Source organism: Rhinoderma darwinii, chromosome 3 (assembly GCF_050947455.1).
Source record: "Rhinoderma darwinii isolate aRhiDar2 chromosome 3, aRhiDar2.hap1, whole genome shotgun sequence".
NCBI lineage: Eukaryota > Metazoa > Chordata > Amphibia > Anura > Rhinodermatidae > Rhinoderma > Rhinoderma darwinii.
In genome coordinates, this window is record NC_134689.1 from 202504348 (window position 1) to 202522182 (window position 17835).

The 17835-nt window shown below is 40.6% G+C and overlaps 1 protein-coding gene across 6 annotated transcripts in view; it reads right to left on the reverse strand.

Moving 5' to 3' along the window:
• KIF21A (kinesin family member 21A) overlaps positions 1-17835 on the reverse strand; it is a 183859-nt gene that overhangs the window by 105507 nt on the left and 60517 nt on the right. For all 6 annotated transcript variants that reach the window (XM_075857241.1, XM_075857243.1, XM_075857240.1 and 3 more), the window contains exon 2: positions 4257-4479. In XM_075857241.1, the coding sequence (XP_075713356.1) occupies positions 4257-4479 (223 nt within the window). The remainder of the gene's footprint in view (positions 1-4256; positions 4480-17835) is intronic.

Consider the following 17835-nt stretch of genomic DNA (forward strand, 5'->3'; position numbering starts at 1 on the left):
TAAGTATTTCGCTGCGTTTTTCGCAGCGTTTTTTACGTCCGTTTTTGGAGCTGTTTTCATTGGAATCTATGAGAAAACAGCTCCAAAAACGTCCAAAGAAGTGTCCTGCACTTCTTTTGACGAGGCTGTATTTTTACGCGTCGTCGTTTGACAGCTGTCAAACGACGACGCGTAAATTACAGGTCGTCTGCACAGTACGTCGGCAAACCCATTCAAATGAATGGGCAGATGTTTGCCGACGTATTGTAGCCCTATTTTCAGACGTAAAACGAGGCATAATATGCCTCGTTTACGTCTGAAAATAGGTCGTGTGAACCCAGCCTTACACGCTCCAAATCAACTTGGTGCCTGCATTAAAGACAGCTGTCTTATATGGTCACCTGTATAAAAGACTCCTGTCCACAGACTCAATTAATCAGTCTGACTCTAACCTCTACAACATGGGCAAGACCAAAGAGCTTTCTAAGGATGTCAGGGACAAGATCATAGACCTGCACAAGGCTGGAATGGGCTACAAAACCATAAGTAAGACGCTGGGTGAGAAGGAGACAACTGTTGGTGCAATAGTAAGAAAATGGAAGACATACAAAATGACTGTCAATCGACATCGATCTGGGGCTCCATGCAAAATCTCACCTCGTGGGGTATCCTTGATCCTGAGAAAGGTGAGAGCTCAGCCGAAAACTACACGGGGGGAACTTGTTAATGATCTCAAGGCAGCTGGGACCACAGTCATCAAGAAAACCATTGGTAACACATTACGCCGTAATGGATTAAAATCCTGCAGTGCCCGCAAGGTCCCCCTGCTCAAGAAGGCACATGTACAGGCCCGTCTGAAGTTTGCAAATGAACATCTGGATGATTCTGAGAGTGATTGGGAGAAGGTGCTGTGGTCAGATGAGACTAAAATTGAGCTCTTTGGCATTAACTCAACTCGCCGTGTTTGGAGGAAGAGAAATGCTGCCTATGACCCAAAGAACACCGTCCCCACTGTCAAGCATGGAGATGGAAACATTATGTTTTTATGTTTTGGGGGTGTTTCTCTGCTAAGGGCACAGGACTACTTCACCGCATCAATGGGAGAATGGATGGAGCCATGTACCGTCAAATCCTGAGTGACAACCTCCTTCCCTCCACCAGGACATTAAAAATGGCTCGTGGCTGGGTCTTCCAGCACGACAATGACCCAAAACATACAGCCAAGGCAACAAAGGAGTGGCTCGAAAAGAAGCACATTAAGGTCATGGAGTGGCCTAGCCAGTCTCCAGACCTTAATCCCATCGAAAACTTATGGAGGGAGCTGAAGGTCTGAGTTGCCAAGCGACAGCCTCGAAATCTTAATGATTTACAGATGATCTGCAAAGAGGAGTGGGCCAAAATTCCATCTAACATATGTGCAAACCTCATCATCAACTACAAAAAAGGTCTGACTGCTGTGCTTGCCAAAAAGGGTTTTGCCACCAAGTATTAAGTCTTGTTTGCCAAAGGGATCAAATACTTATTTCTCTGTGCAAAATGCAAATAAATATATATAATTTGGACTATGTGATTTTCAGTTTTTTTTTTAAATATAATCTATCTCTCACTGGTAAAATTAACCTAGCCTAAAAATTCTAGACTGTTCATGACTTTGACAGTGGGCAAACTTACAAAATCAGCAAGGGATCAAATACTTATTTCCTTCACTGTATAATATATATATATATATATATATATATATATATATATATATATATATATATATATATATATATATAAGAAATAGGAAAGCAGAACAGCTCCAGTGGTGGGTGCAAATCCTCCTAGGCTCAGGCTAAGAGCCCTTGGAAATACATACATACATACATACATACACACACATACATATATATATACATACATACATACACACATCTAACGATCGCTTATCAAGTCCCCTAGGGGAACTAATAACATTTTTCCCCAAGCACAATAACAATCAAAATTAAAAAAAAACAGTAAAAAAAAAATTGGTATTGCTGCGTCCATAAAAGTCTGAACTATTATTTCACTCGCACGGTGAACACGGTTAGAAAAAAAAGTAAAACCCCGGAATCGTTGTTTTTTTAGTCACCTTAACGCAAAAAAATTAAATAAAGTGATAAAAATATCATATGTACTAAAAAAAGTGCCAATAAAAGCTACAGCTCGTCCCTGTAAAAAATAAGCCCTCACACCGCTCAATCAATTAAAAAAATATAAAAAGTTATAGCTCTCAGAATGTGCTGAAACAGAACCATTATTTTTAACAAATAGTTTTTTGTAAAAGTAGAAAAATATAAAAAAAATTCCTATTATCTGTTGTCTAAAACCTGGTTGCATCTTATAGTCAGGTGCGTCTTATAGTCCGAAAAATACGGTACATACATACATAGATGTCCTTTCATACCTATAGTGGAATGCATTGTTTATGGAGCTGAATGCGGTCACTGACAGCATCAAGATCCATCTATCCTGGTGAAAGCAGCTAAAAACCCTAAAAAACCACTCTTGCCAGGCAGAAGAAGCACACAGTGGTTGTTAGATAATGACAACCCTGTGTGTTCCTCCTGCATCGGTTTCTGTTAGCAGGGTCTAATGCAGGGAGCTACATACAGCGGCCGGTAACAGATTGCTCATATGTAGCTTTCTGCTGGAAGATGATGCATTGCAGCAATGTGGTAGGTGAGTACATGGCAGGACAGGCTGATGGAGACCTTGTGGTAACTACTGGGAGGGAGTTTGGGTTGGGTGAAGGCCAGCTGTGGTCACTAAGAAGTCTAACTGTGACTACTGGGGGAGGGGGGGCTGCTGTGAATATTGAGGAAGTAGGGAGCCTATACTGATGATTGGTGACATAATTTATAGGGGGGAAAAGTGAAAACTGCTCTAACTACCAAGGGGATCTCTAGTCTGATTACTGGAGTGGCAAAACCTCAAGTCAAGCAAGAGGTTTGAACATCCATGGTTGCAGCGTGGACCCAGTTCTACTCTACAGCTCTTACATTTTGGAGCAGTCTCTTAGGGTACTTTTACATGGCCCGACATTGGCCGTGTAAAGAAGCGCCGACCAACGAGACATCTCATAATAAAATCGACAGCGATAATATTTAAGGCATTTAACACGGTACAATCAGCCGATGAATGAGCGGATTGCTCGTTCATCGGCTGATCGTTGCCCTGTTTACACAGAGAAACTATCGGGAACGAGCATTCTGTGAACGCTCGTTTGCCCGATAATTGGCCGGTGTAAAAGGGCCCTTAGACCTGGCAAAGATTTTCCAAAACCTGACTGACTCTCACAGAAATCACAGCTGGTGCATCCATGTCAGTGTGAGGGAAGCATAAGAAATATTTACATACAGACTAGAGAAATCAGAGAATGGAAGAGTAGAGTAAAAAAAAATAATTTCATTTTGCCATATATAACCACATGCGGTGTCCTTTCTCATCCTTTTCGTCCATTGATTTTCAGCATTTATTAGTGGCGTACACCTGTTTGGTTATCCCCATTATTCCCATTTATAGGAACAATCCCATAATTTGTTAGAGAAAGTGTATGCATCACATAGAACAAGAACTGAGCTCAGAGCTTACAGCGTCATAAGCGGCATAGATGAAGTGAAAAAGGGAGGATCTTGTAAGGCGCTGCTACATGGCTGTTGGAAAATACTGGCAATGCTAAAACTAAATAATAAGAAAAATATCTATCTATTATAAACAATGGTGGCTACGCGTTTCAACCTGAGGCCTGAGGAAGACGCTGGTACAGCGTTGAAACGCATAGCCACCATTGTTTATAATAAATAGATATTTTTCTTATTATTTTGTTTACCATTGCCAGTATTTTCCAACAGCCACGTAGCAGCGCCTTACAAGATCCTCCCTTTTTCACTTTTCTTCAATTATCTCCTCAAGCGGTGACCGTATGGTTAACCGGTTTGGATCTTGGCAGCAGCACTTGGGGAATACCCTAAAGATTATCTTTCCAATACTATTTCCAAGTAATACCTGGTTGAGCATGGTATGTCACTGCCGGTAGCTTACTTAACCTGATTGACCTGCACTATGTGGCGCCGTGCTTTTCGTTCTTATTTCCATATGCGGCATAGAGAAGAAAGGTCATGAAAATAAAAGGAACAAAGTAGAAATAAGGCAACAATACAGTGCAGATGAAACCTCTCAGGGACACAGACACATATCTAATAATGTGTACAATAACAAAGAATATAAATTGACACGAATGCTAGCAATCTTACTTGACCATAAGCAAAGACTGTGGCATTGTATCCTTCAAAACAGCCTTCAATAAGTTTCTCTGTAGACTCCAGGTAGATTTCATCTTGTATGGAATTAATGTCAAAGACATAGTCAAATGTGAATGCCTTATCCTTTCCTAGGAACACTTGGGGTTCGCCAGGGGTCACCGAAGTGCAAATATGACACCCTTCAATTTTTTCTTTGGCAAGTTGAGGACGAATTCTGAAAGAAAAACAAAAATAGAACAAGTTCAATGTGAAGTTTTAGAAGAACGCACCCCACCTGTACGAAATAATTTTATGGGGGCATTTTGCATTAAGTAGTTAGGCTATATTCACATCTGCATTGGTATTTCTGTACCATTATAGGTACAGGAAAAAATTAAGTAAAATGAATAAAAAAGGCAGTGCTGGATGAGTTACATGACAGACGCCAACGCCGCCCCCCCCCCCGACTTTAATGCGCTTCTTCTGATTTTACGGGAAAAAAATAGTGCTGCATGCTGACCTATTTTATCTGCCATTTTTGGTGGAATCTGCTATGGAGGCTCCTAATAAAACCTCTAACGCAGATCTGAACACAGCCTTACACAGATGCCCGGAGCGCAGTCTGTAAAGAAAAGCAGTATACTGTCATTTGTGGCAATGAATACAAACTATTCAGGAATATCTGGCATGTATGCTAGACATACAAAAATAACTTTCTACCATTACGTCAGATTAAATCAACATATTTCTGACATTTCCAATCTCAGCCGATCTAGCTCTCCATCTTTCCGTCTAAGCAGCATGTTAAAGAGAGTATCCCACACACGCCACAAATGTCTAAGAGGCAGTGGTCTCAGAGGTGAAGAGACCCCCACATCCATGCAGAAAATAAATAGAGAGGTAGCTAGCTGTACATGTGCGCTGATCTTTACATTTAAGCCAGCAGGAATTACAGAAAGCTGAAATCCGAGCCATGGAATGGAGAGCCACCCACATGTTCAGCCACCTCTCCACTATCTGTTGGGGTGCAGCCTCCACCTCCCATGGCAGAAATGGGGCAAGGAATAAGTCATTAATATTAAATGTGGAACACCCCTTTATGTCTACATTCTGAATAAATTCCTGCTTTATCTATTAATAAAGGTTGCGGGAGTCGATATATACACATTTCTGATATCAATGCAATGATGAAAATGTTATAGCTTAAAGTGTAACTATGGCTTAGTTCTTTTCTAAATAGGTCTAAAATTCAGTGGTAACAAATGTAACTATTTATTTTTATAGTGGTTAAAGCTCCCAATTTTGTAATTTAACTCTATGGTTGTATGGCTGGCAGCAAGGGATTTGGAGTTCAGTAACAGAAAAATGACTTCTTTAAATATACTAGAAATTGAGTCAGCGCATCATTTTGTAGAAACAATAGTTACACTTTATTATTTTACACATGTATACACCTATATGCTTTACTTTCAGATGACACATGATCTCATGTAAATGGTCTGTGTGAGGACCCGGATTTATCATGAAAATAGGAGCAAAGGAATGATTTTTCTGATTTCCTATGATGAGATCTACTCGGTTAACGTATGCAAAAATGCATATGAACTTTCCTACACATCTTTCTTTTTAATATCCAATCTCTATTGCAATAAATTGTAAAAAAAAAACAAAAACCAATCCACTAGTGATAGTGCGTGTTGGCAAAAAAGTAGCAGTAGGTTCTCAAATACACTCATACTGTATGTAACGTGGATACTTCTAAAAATATGCAGTAGAGAAACTCCACAAACATGACCTATGAATACCTGGCCACGGTCTATATCTATTAAAAATAAGGGTGTGGACTTAGTGAAATGCAAATGTACAGGCCATAGATACATATATTCATATTGGCTGTGGCAGGAAGGTGTGCATTCTTAGGTCTAGAAAAGAATGGACACAATACTATCATTTCAATGTTTTATCTACTGAAAAATATGTACGAAGGGTGCGAAACGCGCATCGAGGTGTCTCTTATGAGTTTTCCATCATGCCAGCAACAGGTAATGAACTTCTCTTTTTCTACTGAGCTTTGTTTTGGATATTTTCTTAGTTACCGCCTAAAAAGCAACCAGGGTTTATGTGGAATATATTGTGGTATATCTAGACACGCTTTCTCTGTTATATGAGTAACCACAGCCTGTAATATTGGATTACGTATACATTCTAGTCGCTGGTATTTTTTGATGGTCTCAATGGAGCCTATGATTTTGTTAAGGATCTGCCAGGCACAGCTTCTGTATCCACGACCATAGGTAATCAGTCTGCACCTGCTTCTATGTCTGTGAGACTGACTCCATCTTTCACCACTCAGGATGGCAGGCTTAGGAGTGGGAGAGCCTATCACAGCCTGGCCAGACGGAGCTAGCTCCCGCCCTCTGTCTATTTATACCTGCCTTTCCTGTTCCTCCTTGCTTGTGATTCTTCTCTGTTGGTTTCCTGGCCCTGCTGCAGCTTCTTGAACTACTTGTCCCTGCTTCGTATTGACCCTGGCTTACTGACTACTCTCCTGCTCTGCGTTTGGTACCTCGTTCACTCCTGGTTTGACTCGGCTTGTTCACTACTCTCCTGCTCTACGTTTGGCACCTCGTACTCTCCTGGTTTACTCGGCTCGTTTACTACTCTTGTTGCTCACGGTGCTGCCGTGGGAAACTGCCCCGTTACCCTTTGTTCTGTGTTTCCTTGTCTGTTGTGCACGTATTGAGTGTAGGGACCGTCGCCCAGTTGTACCCCGTCGCCTAGGGCGGGTCGTTGCAAGTAGGCAGGGACTGAGTGGCGGGTAGATTAGGGCTCACTTGTCTGTTTCCCTATCCCTGTCATTACAGATTTTAATTATGTATGTAATTGTGGGAAGGGGTGTCCATGTCTATGGATGAACAAAATATACATTTTGGACTATGTGGGTCTAATTGTGTATTTGTTTTGAGACATTATTTTGGCTTAGTAAGTTCACATTTGCGTTGTATCATCCGTTACCCGTTTTTAGATCAGAATAACGGATAAAAACTGATCTGTTAAAAATACCATTGAAATCATAGTCATCTGTTTTTTTTGACGAAGATAAAAGTGCAGAGTACAGGACGTTTTCTCCGTTCAAAAAAACGGATGTCTAACAGATGGGTTATTTTTATGTTTGGTGTCAATGTAAAACAGATATAAACGGATTGCTATCCGTTTGAATCGTTTATTTTGATTTCAATAGGATTTTTAACATCTGTTTTTAGATCAGAACAAGGATAAAAACAGATCAGAGTAACGGATTATACAACACAAATATGAACTTAGCCTAAAGCGTTGTTTTCACTGAAGTTTATGTAGCATGCATTAAAGGGAACCAGTCAGCTCCTATTTACCTACCAAACTAGTGCCAGCGTTTGTCAAGTCTTGTAAAACTATGTGCCTTTAGTTTACTTAAAAACCTGATAATCTATGATTTTGTATTACCTTGTTCGTCCATGTAAATCGACTATCGCCATACGCAAATGACTCTGCAAGTGCCACTCGGGTAGTCCATGTCCCCGCAAGTGTTCCTATTTGTTTCGCCATTTTAGCCGAATCAATTCCGCCCCGAGTGAGGATGAGAGTGACTTGGCCAACGTCAATCCTGAGCAAGAGGCGTAGTTTAGAAGGAAAAAACAGCAAGACTAGGAGCACTTGCGGGGAAACTGACCACCCAAGTGGCACTTGCAGAGTCATTTGCATATGGCAATAAAGTCATTTATCTGGATAAACAAGGTAATACAAAGAATAGATTCTCAGGTTTTTAAGTATAGGGCCAAAAAGCTGTAGAATAAAGGACCAACTAGTTATTGCATTCCTAAAACGTAGACCAAATCGAACATCCCTGTTGCGGTTCACACAAATAATGCCTCTTCATGAAATACAGTAACGATTGCCATGTGAGAAATGACATACACTACTGAATTGTTTGTGACATGGAGTCTAATGATAAGGATGTAGATACGGTCTAGAACCTAAACGTACGAGGTCAGGCAATGGGTGTAAACTACCATTTCCTGACAAACATTTGTGTATATAAGATTTCCTCTGGCGAGTGATGCGCACAAGCCTTTTCATCACAGAATACCCTTCATGAGGTTTTCATTGACATATAAAACAGAACGGAAATGACTTATTATACAGAAATTTATCAATTATAAAGAAGCCTGCACAATGAAGGCTTAATAATAATGCCGATGATGAAGATTTGCTTTTAATGGTGCACTTTTAGTCCGTAACAAAACAAAAGTGTTTTTAAAGTGGTTTTCTGATGAAAATCACAGGAATCCAATTCCTGCCCCAAACAATAAGGCCATGTGTGAATCGCTACATAAAGTATTGCATTAGTGGTCACATGATCTGATCAGATCTTCTTCCATGGCATTAGGCTCCGCATGAGTGTCTGCAGACTCCTAGTAATCTGTGCATGTGTGCCGAGCACAAGGTCAAGGACAGAATGGGGTCGAAAAGTTTTTAGCTGTGTGGGATAGTTTTTTTAGCCGCATTACCTACCCACATCCAAAAAGTTTCATTTTTACAAGACTACTTGCTACCTGGAACTGTCGATGAGGGGAGAGTCCCAGATATAAACTCTTTTCAAGCACTAGATCCCAGGGCACGCAAGGACTCATGGGCTACCCCCCTTATTTTTCCTTACGCCTCTACTTAGTGGAAGTTTTTTTGAAGCGCTTCATCCTGTCCATAATGAGATATAATGGTCTAATATTACTACAATCAATGATATATGTGATCTGATTCTCAACTATTGTTTCTCCTCCAATTCCATATTCAGAAGAGACGTGGCCGTGCTACTACTCCAATGACGGTCAGGCCCTTCTTTTACCCCCTAAGAAGATTCCTCTTCACGTGATTTCGTAACAGAAGAGCCTTATCCCTCCTACTGTGGTGAAACTTGTATTATTATGTACCCAAACTGTGCTACGCTGTTCTCAACTTTACATATCCTGGAACAGGTTTCTGTTCTAGGTTATAGTTTTGGGGGGACGGGGACAACTCTTTTAAAAATTGCAGTAACAGTTTTCTAAATAAATGTTCTTTAAAAACACTCTTTTCACCATTTATTGTACATACACACACACACACACACACACAGGCATACATTTACGGCTCATTACACATTGGGTTTTATTTTTAGAAAGAGTAGTACTTTATGGTGACATAAACACTACTCCAACAGACCCAAAAGTCTAAAGATCATAAAGGGAGGATTTGTATGTCAGTTTAGTTAGGCTGAAGCAAGTATTCCAGAGCGAAGTCTTCTATAATACCTCCACATGCTGGCATTACAAGCATGACGGAAAGCATTAGTTAACAGCCTAGTCACTGTAAGGAAACAGAGCAGCTTGTGTTTGCCGTGTCCTGTTTCAACGCATACAAATATTTTTTCCACATGAAGAGGTAGTGAAGAGTTTCTTTTAGACCGTGGGTGCATATGAAAATAAAATTCATCAAGTGTTATACAGAGGTCCATTGGACAAACCCATTAAGTGTTATACAGAGGTCCATTGGACAAACCCATTAAGTGTTATACAGAGGTCCATTGGACAAACCCATTAAGTGTTATACAGAGGTCCATTGGACAAACCCATTAAGTGTTAAATATGTTTTCATGTATTACACTTAAAAAGGCAAACTTTAGTTCTTAAAATCATTGTTAAAAGGCTCTAAATTGCTTAGTATCTGTACAGAGCTTGCTTTAAAGGGAACGGTTCATCAGAAAATAGCATTGTTTAACCCCTTCCAGTCAGTAATTTTTTACTGTTTTGTTTCCTGGGATTCCAAAAGCCATAGATTTTTATATTTTTGTGTTGACATGAGGATTTAATTATTTGTGGGACGAGTTGTAGTTTTTAACAGCACCATTTATTGCTACAAAAATTAATAATTTGTAATTTTTTTTTCAGATTTTCAGCACATTGTATATAAATAAAAAAATATTTGTGGGGTGGAATAGAAAAGAAAAAAACAGTGCGGTAAAAACGACATTAACTTTGTTCTGTGGGTCAATACGATTACGGCAAAACCAAATTATATTGGTTTTTTTATCTACATCTACAAAGTAAATGCAGATTTTCTTTAAATTCTATTTCCTGTACATGATTTGAAGAGCCTGAGCTGCTCTTAAAGGGGTTATCCGACTTGTTAAAATTGATGGCTTATCCTCAGGATAGGCCATCAATATTAGATCAGTGGGGGTCCAACTGTCGGCACCCCTGCCGATCAGCTGTTTTAAGGGGCTGCGGCAATCGTACCAGTTTCGCAGCCGCTTCATTGTTCTTCTTTCTGTTCGTACTTGCACATGCTATTACATTTGTAGCGGCCATGACAAGGTATTGCACCACTGTTCCATTCAAGTGATTGGGACTGTGGTGCAATACCTTACATGGCCACGATTAAAACACAGCGATCAAACGCTTATCATCTATTCTGTTGATAGATGAGAAGTTGTTGTGGTGAGATAACCCCTAAAAAAAAAACAATCTGCAAGTACAGGAAATTTTTACTGTGAACGGTCACTTTAGTGCGTTTCAATGGAGCCATGAATACCACAAAATCAAAATATGGTAGTAAATGCATAAAGAATAGGCAATAAAAGAATAAAAATGCAGCAGACTCCATCAAATGCTATATATCATACCAAGTTCTCCCTTAGACACACTGCTTCTAAAGAAAAATTTGACCCATGTAGCCGAACCTTATGTGGAACTAAACAGCCAGCAATACAGTTTTGTATTGAATACCAAATTTTCTGGGCCTAAATGCACATGTTTATGAGGCCTTAGGCTGGGGTCACACAACCTATTTTCAGACGTAAACGAGGCGTATTATGCCTCGTTTTACGTCTGAAAATACGGCTACAATACGTCGGCAAACATCTGCCCATTCATTTGAATGGGTTTGCCGACGTACTGTGCAGACGACCTGTCATTTACGCGTCGTTGTTTGACAGCTGTCAAACGACGACGCGTAAATTGACTGCCAAGTCAAAGAAGTGCAGGACACTTCTTTGCAACGTAATTTGAGCCGTTCTTCATTGCATTCAATGAAGAACAGCTCAAGATTACGAGCTTCAAAGACGCCTCGCATAATACAAGGAGGAGCTTTTACGTCTGAAACGACGCAGCTGTTTTCTCCTGTAAACAGTCTGTCTTTTCAGACGTAAAAGGTAGCTATCGTGTGCACATACCCTTAGAATCCATCAGTAAAATTTCAAGTTGTTTTTCAGATTAACAGTTAAATTAAAATTTAAAAAACCTTCCCAAAAATCAGAGTGTAAAATTAGTGTAAAATTAGTGTAAATTAGTGTAAAATTTACATTTATGTCTAAAGAATAATAGTTGGCACATAACTCAGATGCCTTAAAAGGGGTGTCAAGACAGGGAGCAGTTTTTCATACTGATGACTTATCCACAGGATAGGTCATCAGTAAATGATCGGTGGGGGGTACGACAGCTGGACCCCACACCGATCAGTTGTTCCGGCTGCCTCCAGGTGCTGGAAACTATACCTTGGTCGCTGCCGGAAGCAGATGGCTCTAGTCGGTGTATAGTGGCCGTGTTAGGTTACTGCAGCTCTGCTCCTACGCACAGCATATTACAGCTGACATCGGAAATAAAGATTGCAGAGGGTGGGTCGATGGGTTGTCATGACAGACGGGGGCCTAATGAAGGCCCCAGGTCTGCCATCTTGGGCCTAGTAAGCCAGAGGCAGAGCTTAATAAGAGATCATAAAAAGTACCATACACTGTAATATATTAGCATTGCAGTGTATTATACCAGCAATCAAGACCCCCTAACAAAAGTTGATGTTACCCCTTCACCTGGGGTAATCTGAAGTCATACAGTGACAGGAGGAGGATCACACAACCTTCCTGATCTTTTCCTCTTGCCCAAGCACACGGCTTTATTTAATAATAAAGAAAGCAGTCACATAATCCTATTAGTCTGTTTTCCTCTTTGCAGGTCAGATTTTGTGTTGTATTTAAAGGAGAACTAAATACAAGAAACTTTAACCACTTTCTATTCAGGTGTTCTATGAACAAGCTGAAAATGACGGTTTAGGGCCTGTTCACATTAGCGTTGCCCTTCCGTTGAGGGGTTCCGTCGGAGGTTTCCGTCAGGTTAACCCCTCAACGGAAAGGCAAACGGAAACCTTAGCTTCTGTTTCCCTCACCATTGATCTCAATAGTGACGGAAACATTGTTAATAGTTTTCGTTGGTCCCCGTTGTGACAGGGTTCCGTTGTTTTGACGGAACCAATAGCGCAGTCGAGACCCCTCAACGGAAGGGCAACGCTGATGTGAACAGGACCTAAACCGTCATTTACAGCTTGTGCATGGAACACAAGAATAGAAAGTGTTTCAAGTTTCTTGTATTTAGTTCTCCTTTAAATACAACACAAAATCTGACCTGCAAAGAGGAAAACAGACTAATAGGATTATGTGACTGCTTTCTTTATTATTAAATAAACCAGTGAGTCACTGTTGTTGGCTTCCTTTCATCCACATCAGTCCTCCTGCAGACACATCATGGCTATCTGCTACATTTGCAATAATGTAATTGTGCTGGCAAAGAATGGGGTTGTTTCAGATTTCAGCAGCCTCCGGGCAGGTTATACTCTGTCAGACCTGCTATCAGTCTTTAGATTTTTTTTTTATGCTTGTATTCATATCGGTTACAACTTGTTCTATATAACCAGCTAATGCAATATATAGAAGGCTAGTGAATATCCATTAGCATACGTCTTTATCAAATAAAAGTCAATATGGAATTTAGTTTAGCAATATAATTGACTTTTTTTGTACTTATTTTGATGTTCTACTGGGTTCAGAAGACAAATGAAAGATAAACGGAGCAATATTTTTACATTTTGGGATGGACTTCATCTATGGGTGGTGGGGCCCAGGCATCATCATGTTCTGACTGGTGAAAAAAAGATTAAGAAGCCCTAATATATAGGGTAACAGAGCATTTTCATCCAAAATGTACCCATATGCCCCTAACTGCCAATAGATTCATATTTAATAGCCTCATAATTGCTTCTCCTAGGCTTAAAGTGGTTGTCCAGCTTACAAAACCTATTTTCATATATGCTATTAGGGATTTCTGAGTTAATATAGGGAATCCTCTTCTTTTGGCCAGGGTGGAGAATGGTTACAAAAGATCGTCTCTTGCTCTGGAGGAACTGTCCTGTTCTGTATTACACATACAACCCATTGATTTGAATGGGACTATGTAATACTACATTTCTCCTATGGTGGCTCTACAGGAAAAGTTAACACTTTCCTCCAGATTTCCCCACAAATAACAGCTGATACTAGGGGTCCCAGCCAGTACCAGCGGTTATCTGTTTATTGTCAAGAGACCCTTCTAACAAGTAGGGTTTGCCTACAGTGGAGAGCACCTTTAAGTGAAAAACTGGCATGCATGAGAAAGTAAAAGTTCACGCAGGGCAGTAGTTGTCACTTTTAGCCCCCTTTCCCAGCCATTATCCAGGGTAAATGGAAGATGCAATAAAAGTTTTCAGTGCTTATTATCTGTACCACCATAAGGTTAATTTTACTGCAGTAAGAAATTTGTCTATACAGTGAAGGAAATAAGTATTTGATCCCTTGCTGATTTTGTAAGTTTGCCCACTGTCAAAGACATGAACAGTCTAGAATTTTTAGGCTAGGTTAATTTTACCAGTGAGAGATAGATTTTATATATATATATATATATATATATATATATATATAAAAATAAAAAAAAATCACATAGCCAAAATTATATATATTTATTTGCATTGTGCACAGAGAAATAAGTATTTGATCCCCTACCAACCATTAAGAGTTCAGCCTCCTCCAGACCAGTTACACGCTCCAAATCAACTTGGTGCCTGCATTATAGACAGCTGTCTTACATGGTCACCTGTATAAAAGACTCCTGTCCACAGACTCAATTAATCAGTCTGACTCTAACCTCTACAACATGGGCAAGACCAAAGAGCTTTCTAAGGATGTCAGGGACAAGATCAGAGACCTGCACAAGGCTGGAATGGGCTACAAAACCATAAGTAAGACGCTGGGTGAGAAGGAGACAACTGTTGGTGCAATAGTAAGAAAATGGAAGACATACAAAATGACTGTCAATCGACATCGATCTGGGGCTCCATGCACAATCTCACCTCGTGGGGTATCCTTGATCCTGAGGAAGGTGAGAGCTCAGCCGGAAACTACACGGGGGGAACTTGTTAATGATCTCAAGGCAGCTGGGACCACAGTCACCAAGAAAACCATTGGTAACACATTACGCCGTAATGGATTAAAATCCTGCAGTGCCCGCAAGGTCCCCCTGCTCAAGAAGGCACATGTACAGGCCCGTCTGAAGTTTGCAAATTAACATCTGGATGATTCTGAGAGTGATTGGGAGAAGGTGCTGTGGTCAGATGAGACTAAAATTGAGCTCTTTGGCATTAACTCAACTCGCCGTGTTTGGAGGAAGAGAAATGCTGCCTATGACCCAAAGAACACCGTCCCCACTGTCAAGCATGGAGGTGGAAACATTATGTTTTGGGGGTTTTTCTCTGCTAAGGGCACAGGACTACTTCACCGCATCAATGGGAGAATGGATGGAGCCATGTACCGTCAAATCCTGAGTGACAACCTTCTTCCCTCCACCAGGACATTAAAAATGGCTCGTGGCTGGGTCTTCCAGCACGACAATGACCCGAAACATACAGCCAAGGCAACAAAGGAGTGGCTCAAAAAGAAGCACATTAAGGTCATGGAGTGGCCTAGCCAGTCTCCAGACCTTAATCCCATCGAAAACTTATGGAGGGAGCTGAAGATCCGAGTTGCCAAGCGACAGCCTCGAAATCTTAATGATTTACAGATGATCTGCAAAGAGGAGTGGGCCAAAATTCCATCTAACGTGTGCAAACCTCATCATCAACTACAAAAAAGGTCTGACTGCTGTGCTTGCCAAAAAGGGTTTTGCCACCAAGTATTAAGTCTTGTTTGCCAAAGGGATCAAATACTTATTTCTCTGTGCACAATGTAAATAAATATATATAATTTTGACAATGTGATTTCCTGTTTTTTTTTTAATATAATCTATCTCTCACTGGTAAAATTAACCTAGCCTAAAAATTCTAGACTGTTCATGTTTTTGACAGTGGGCAAACTTACAAAATCAGCAAGGGATCAAATACTTATTTCCTTCACTGTAGGTGGAGTGACCTTTATAACTGCAGAACCCGAGTGCTGTCAGCGGAGTGAGTTGTAGGTAGTTCTTTGGATTGACTTGGCCAAAGAAACGTAGTGACAGCAGCAGAATAAAATAAACAAGCACAAATGCCTAGGGAATTGCTTTATCTCCGCACCCATACTGTCTTCGATGCTGTGGAGTCTTCATAACCAACAGATGCGAGTGCTGCCAACGATTTAATAACGGTAACCAGCGGACACTGCAAGTATCTGACGTTACTACTCCAGGTAAGTGATGCTTCAGATTTGCAGAGAATTGGAGAACAAATATTCCAACTAGTTTCAGAATTCAAATTCAATATGGGTAATTCCTAAACTTCCAAAGAGAGTTGGAATGACTGTCTCCAATGTCTCACCACCTGTATGTATTCCTGGAATAGCCACTGCTGACCTGCATTACACCTGTCCAGGGTACCCGTTGCTGAAACTCTGATATACTCCCTGCCCGAAAAGGAGAGCAGAAACCAGTGGTGTCCAAAGAATCCCACCATTGGGAGCACAAACATCTGTTGGTCATCGTGTGTTAAGCTCCATAACATCATAGACCCATAGGCTCCAGAGATACAGATGTGGACAAGGACTTCCTGCACAAATCTCCAAGACATTATACCTGCCCAGTAGAGCTGCAGTAAAGATCAGCCACTCCACGGCATCACAGGGTAGGATGAAGTGGCAATGCACAAAGGCACCTTAGGCCCCATGCACACGACCATAGTTTTAATCTTGACCAATAGAAATTAATGGATCTGCAATTTGATTCGTACTTACGGACCAAATTGCGGATCCTTTCATATCTATTGGTCAAGGACACCTTTCAGTATATTTACGATGCCATGTCCATGCCGTAGAAATGATGCTCAAAATATAGAACATGTCTTATTCTTGTACGCAAGTGCGTCACGAACTGCCCGAAGAAGTCTATGGACGCTTCCGCAAATGCGGACGGCTACGGAGGTGTATCGGTAGCTGTCCGTTATTGCGGAAGCGTTGCTATGGAAAGCCAAGGCATTCCCCAAGATTCCTAGTTGGTTTTTTTATTTTATTTTTCAAATCCATAAATACAGATGTACAACAGACCATAATTATGGATACTGTCCCGAATTTGCGGATTACGGATCCGTATTTGCAGACAGTAAAAACACTTACAGTCGAGTGATTGAGGCCTTACAACAGCACAGCATCCAAGATCAAGTAGCCACGACAATGGATGCTTTACATAAGCTTAGTGTATAAATAACTATTCGATCATCATTCTAAAAGTTACCACCCTGGGAGTGTTTGGTTCACATTTGTATTTATGCAGAGTGCATATATCAGATTAACCAAGGTCACAGGGCATTTAAACTGTATTTTCGAGAGTCAGAATGTGCCAGTATAAAGGTGCTCTTTTCTGGCCTATAAATTTTAGACACCAAGCGATCCACGTATACTCTGTGTAGCAGATTACCATCAGGGACTAGTCAGAAAGCCCCATAGAAGGAATCAGGAATATTGCATTTCAACAAGTCTGATCCTTTCTTTCTGCGAAAGATTCCCCTCTACCCATTGAAATCAACATGTTCGGCTAATCGTGAAGTCAGGTGAAAAAGATGCCAGCCAACAGCTATTTCATGTGTGTGGCCAGTTTTATGTCCATATATTACATATGGAGTGCTGTCTAATTAGATCAATGGTACACATATTTCATTTTTATATATTAAAAAAAAAAGACCCCCACCCCTGCCCAAAAAAAACCTGTGATAACTTCAAAATAAAACCATCAGTTAAAAGTCAACATATTAAAAAATCCCCAGAGACTGAACGAATCTCCCCTCATGATAACTAGGAGTCTGCTGTGTTCTGTGTTAGGTGCTATTATCTAAACAGCACAATTTGTTTTATGCCTTTTGAGCCAATAGTAGAGCGGACCTGTCCCTATACTGTGCTGCGCTTAGACAGGTCAGCTTAGAATGGGGACAGACTCACTTTAATGCAGGATAACACAAAGAAGAATGAGAAATCAGGGATCTGAGTGCATTTACATGTGACAGGTTCAGCCCCTGACCACCAATTTGTTTACCTGTGTACATTATGGGTAAGTTCACACAGGGCAGATACGCTGCGTATAGATAAACAGCGTGTCCGCCCTGGAATTACAGCCAAGAAAATGCACCAAATTGTGGTGCAGTTTTTCGCCTTGTATGTCCGCTACGGAAATCCTGCATGATTGCCGCTTTTTTGTTGCAGGTTTTACCTCCCTATTGAATTCAATGGGGAAAAGCCGCAACAAAAAAGCCACGATTATGC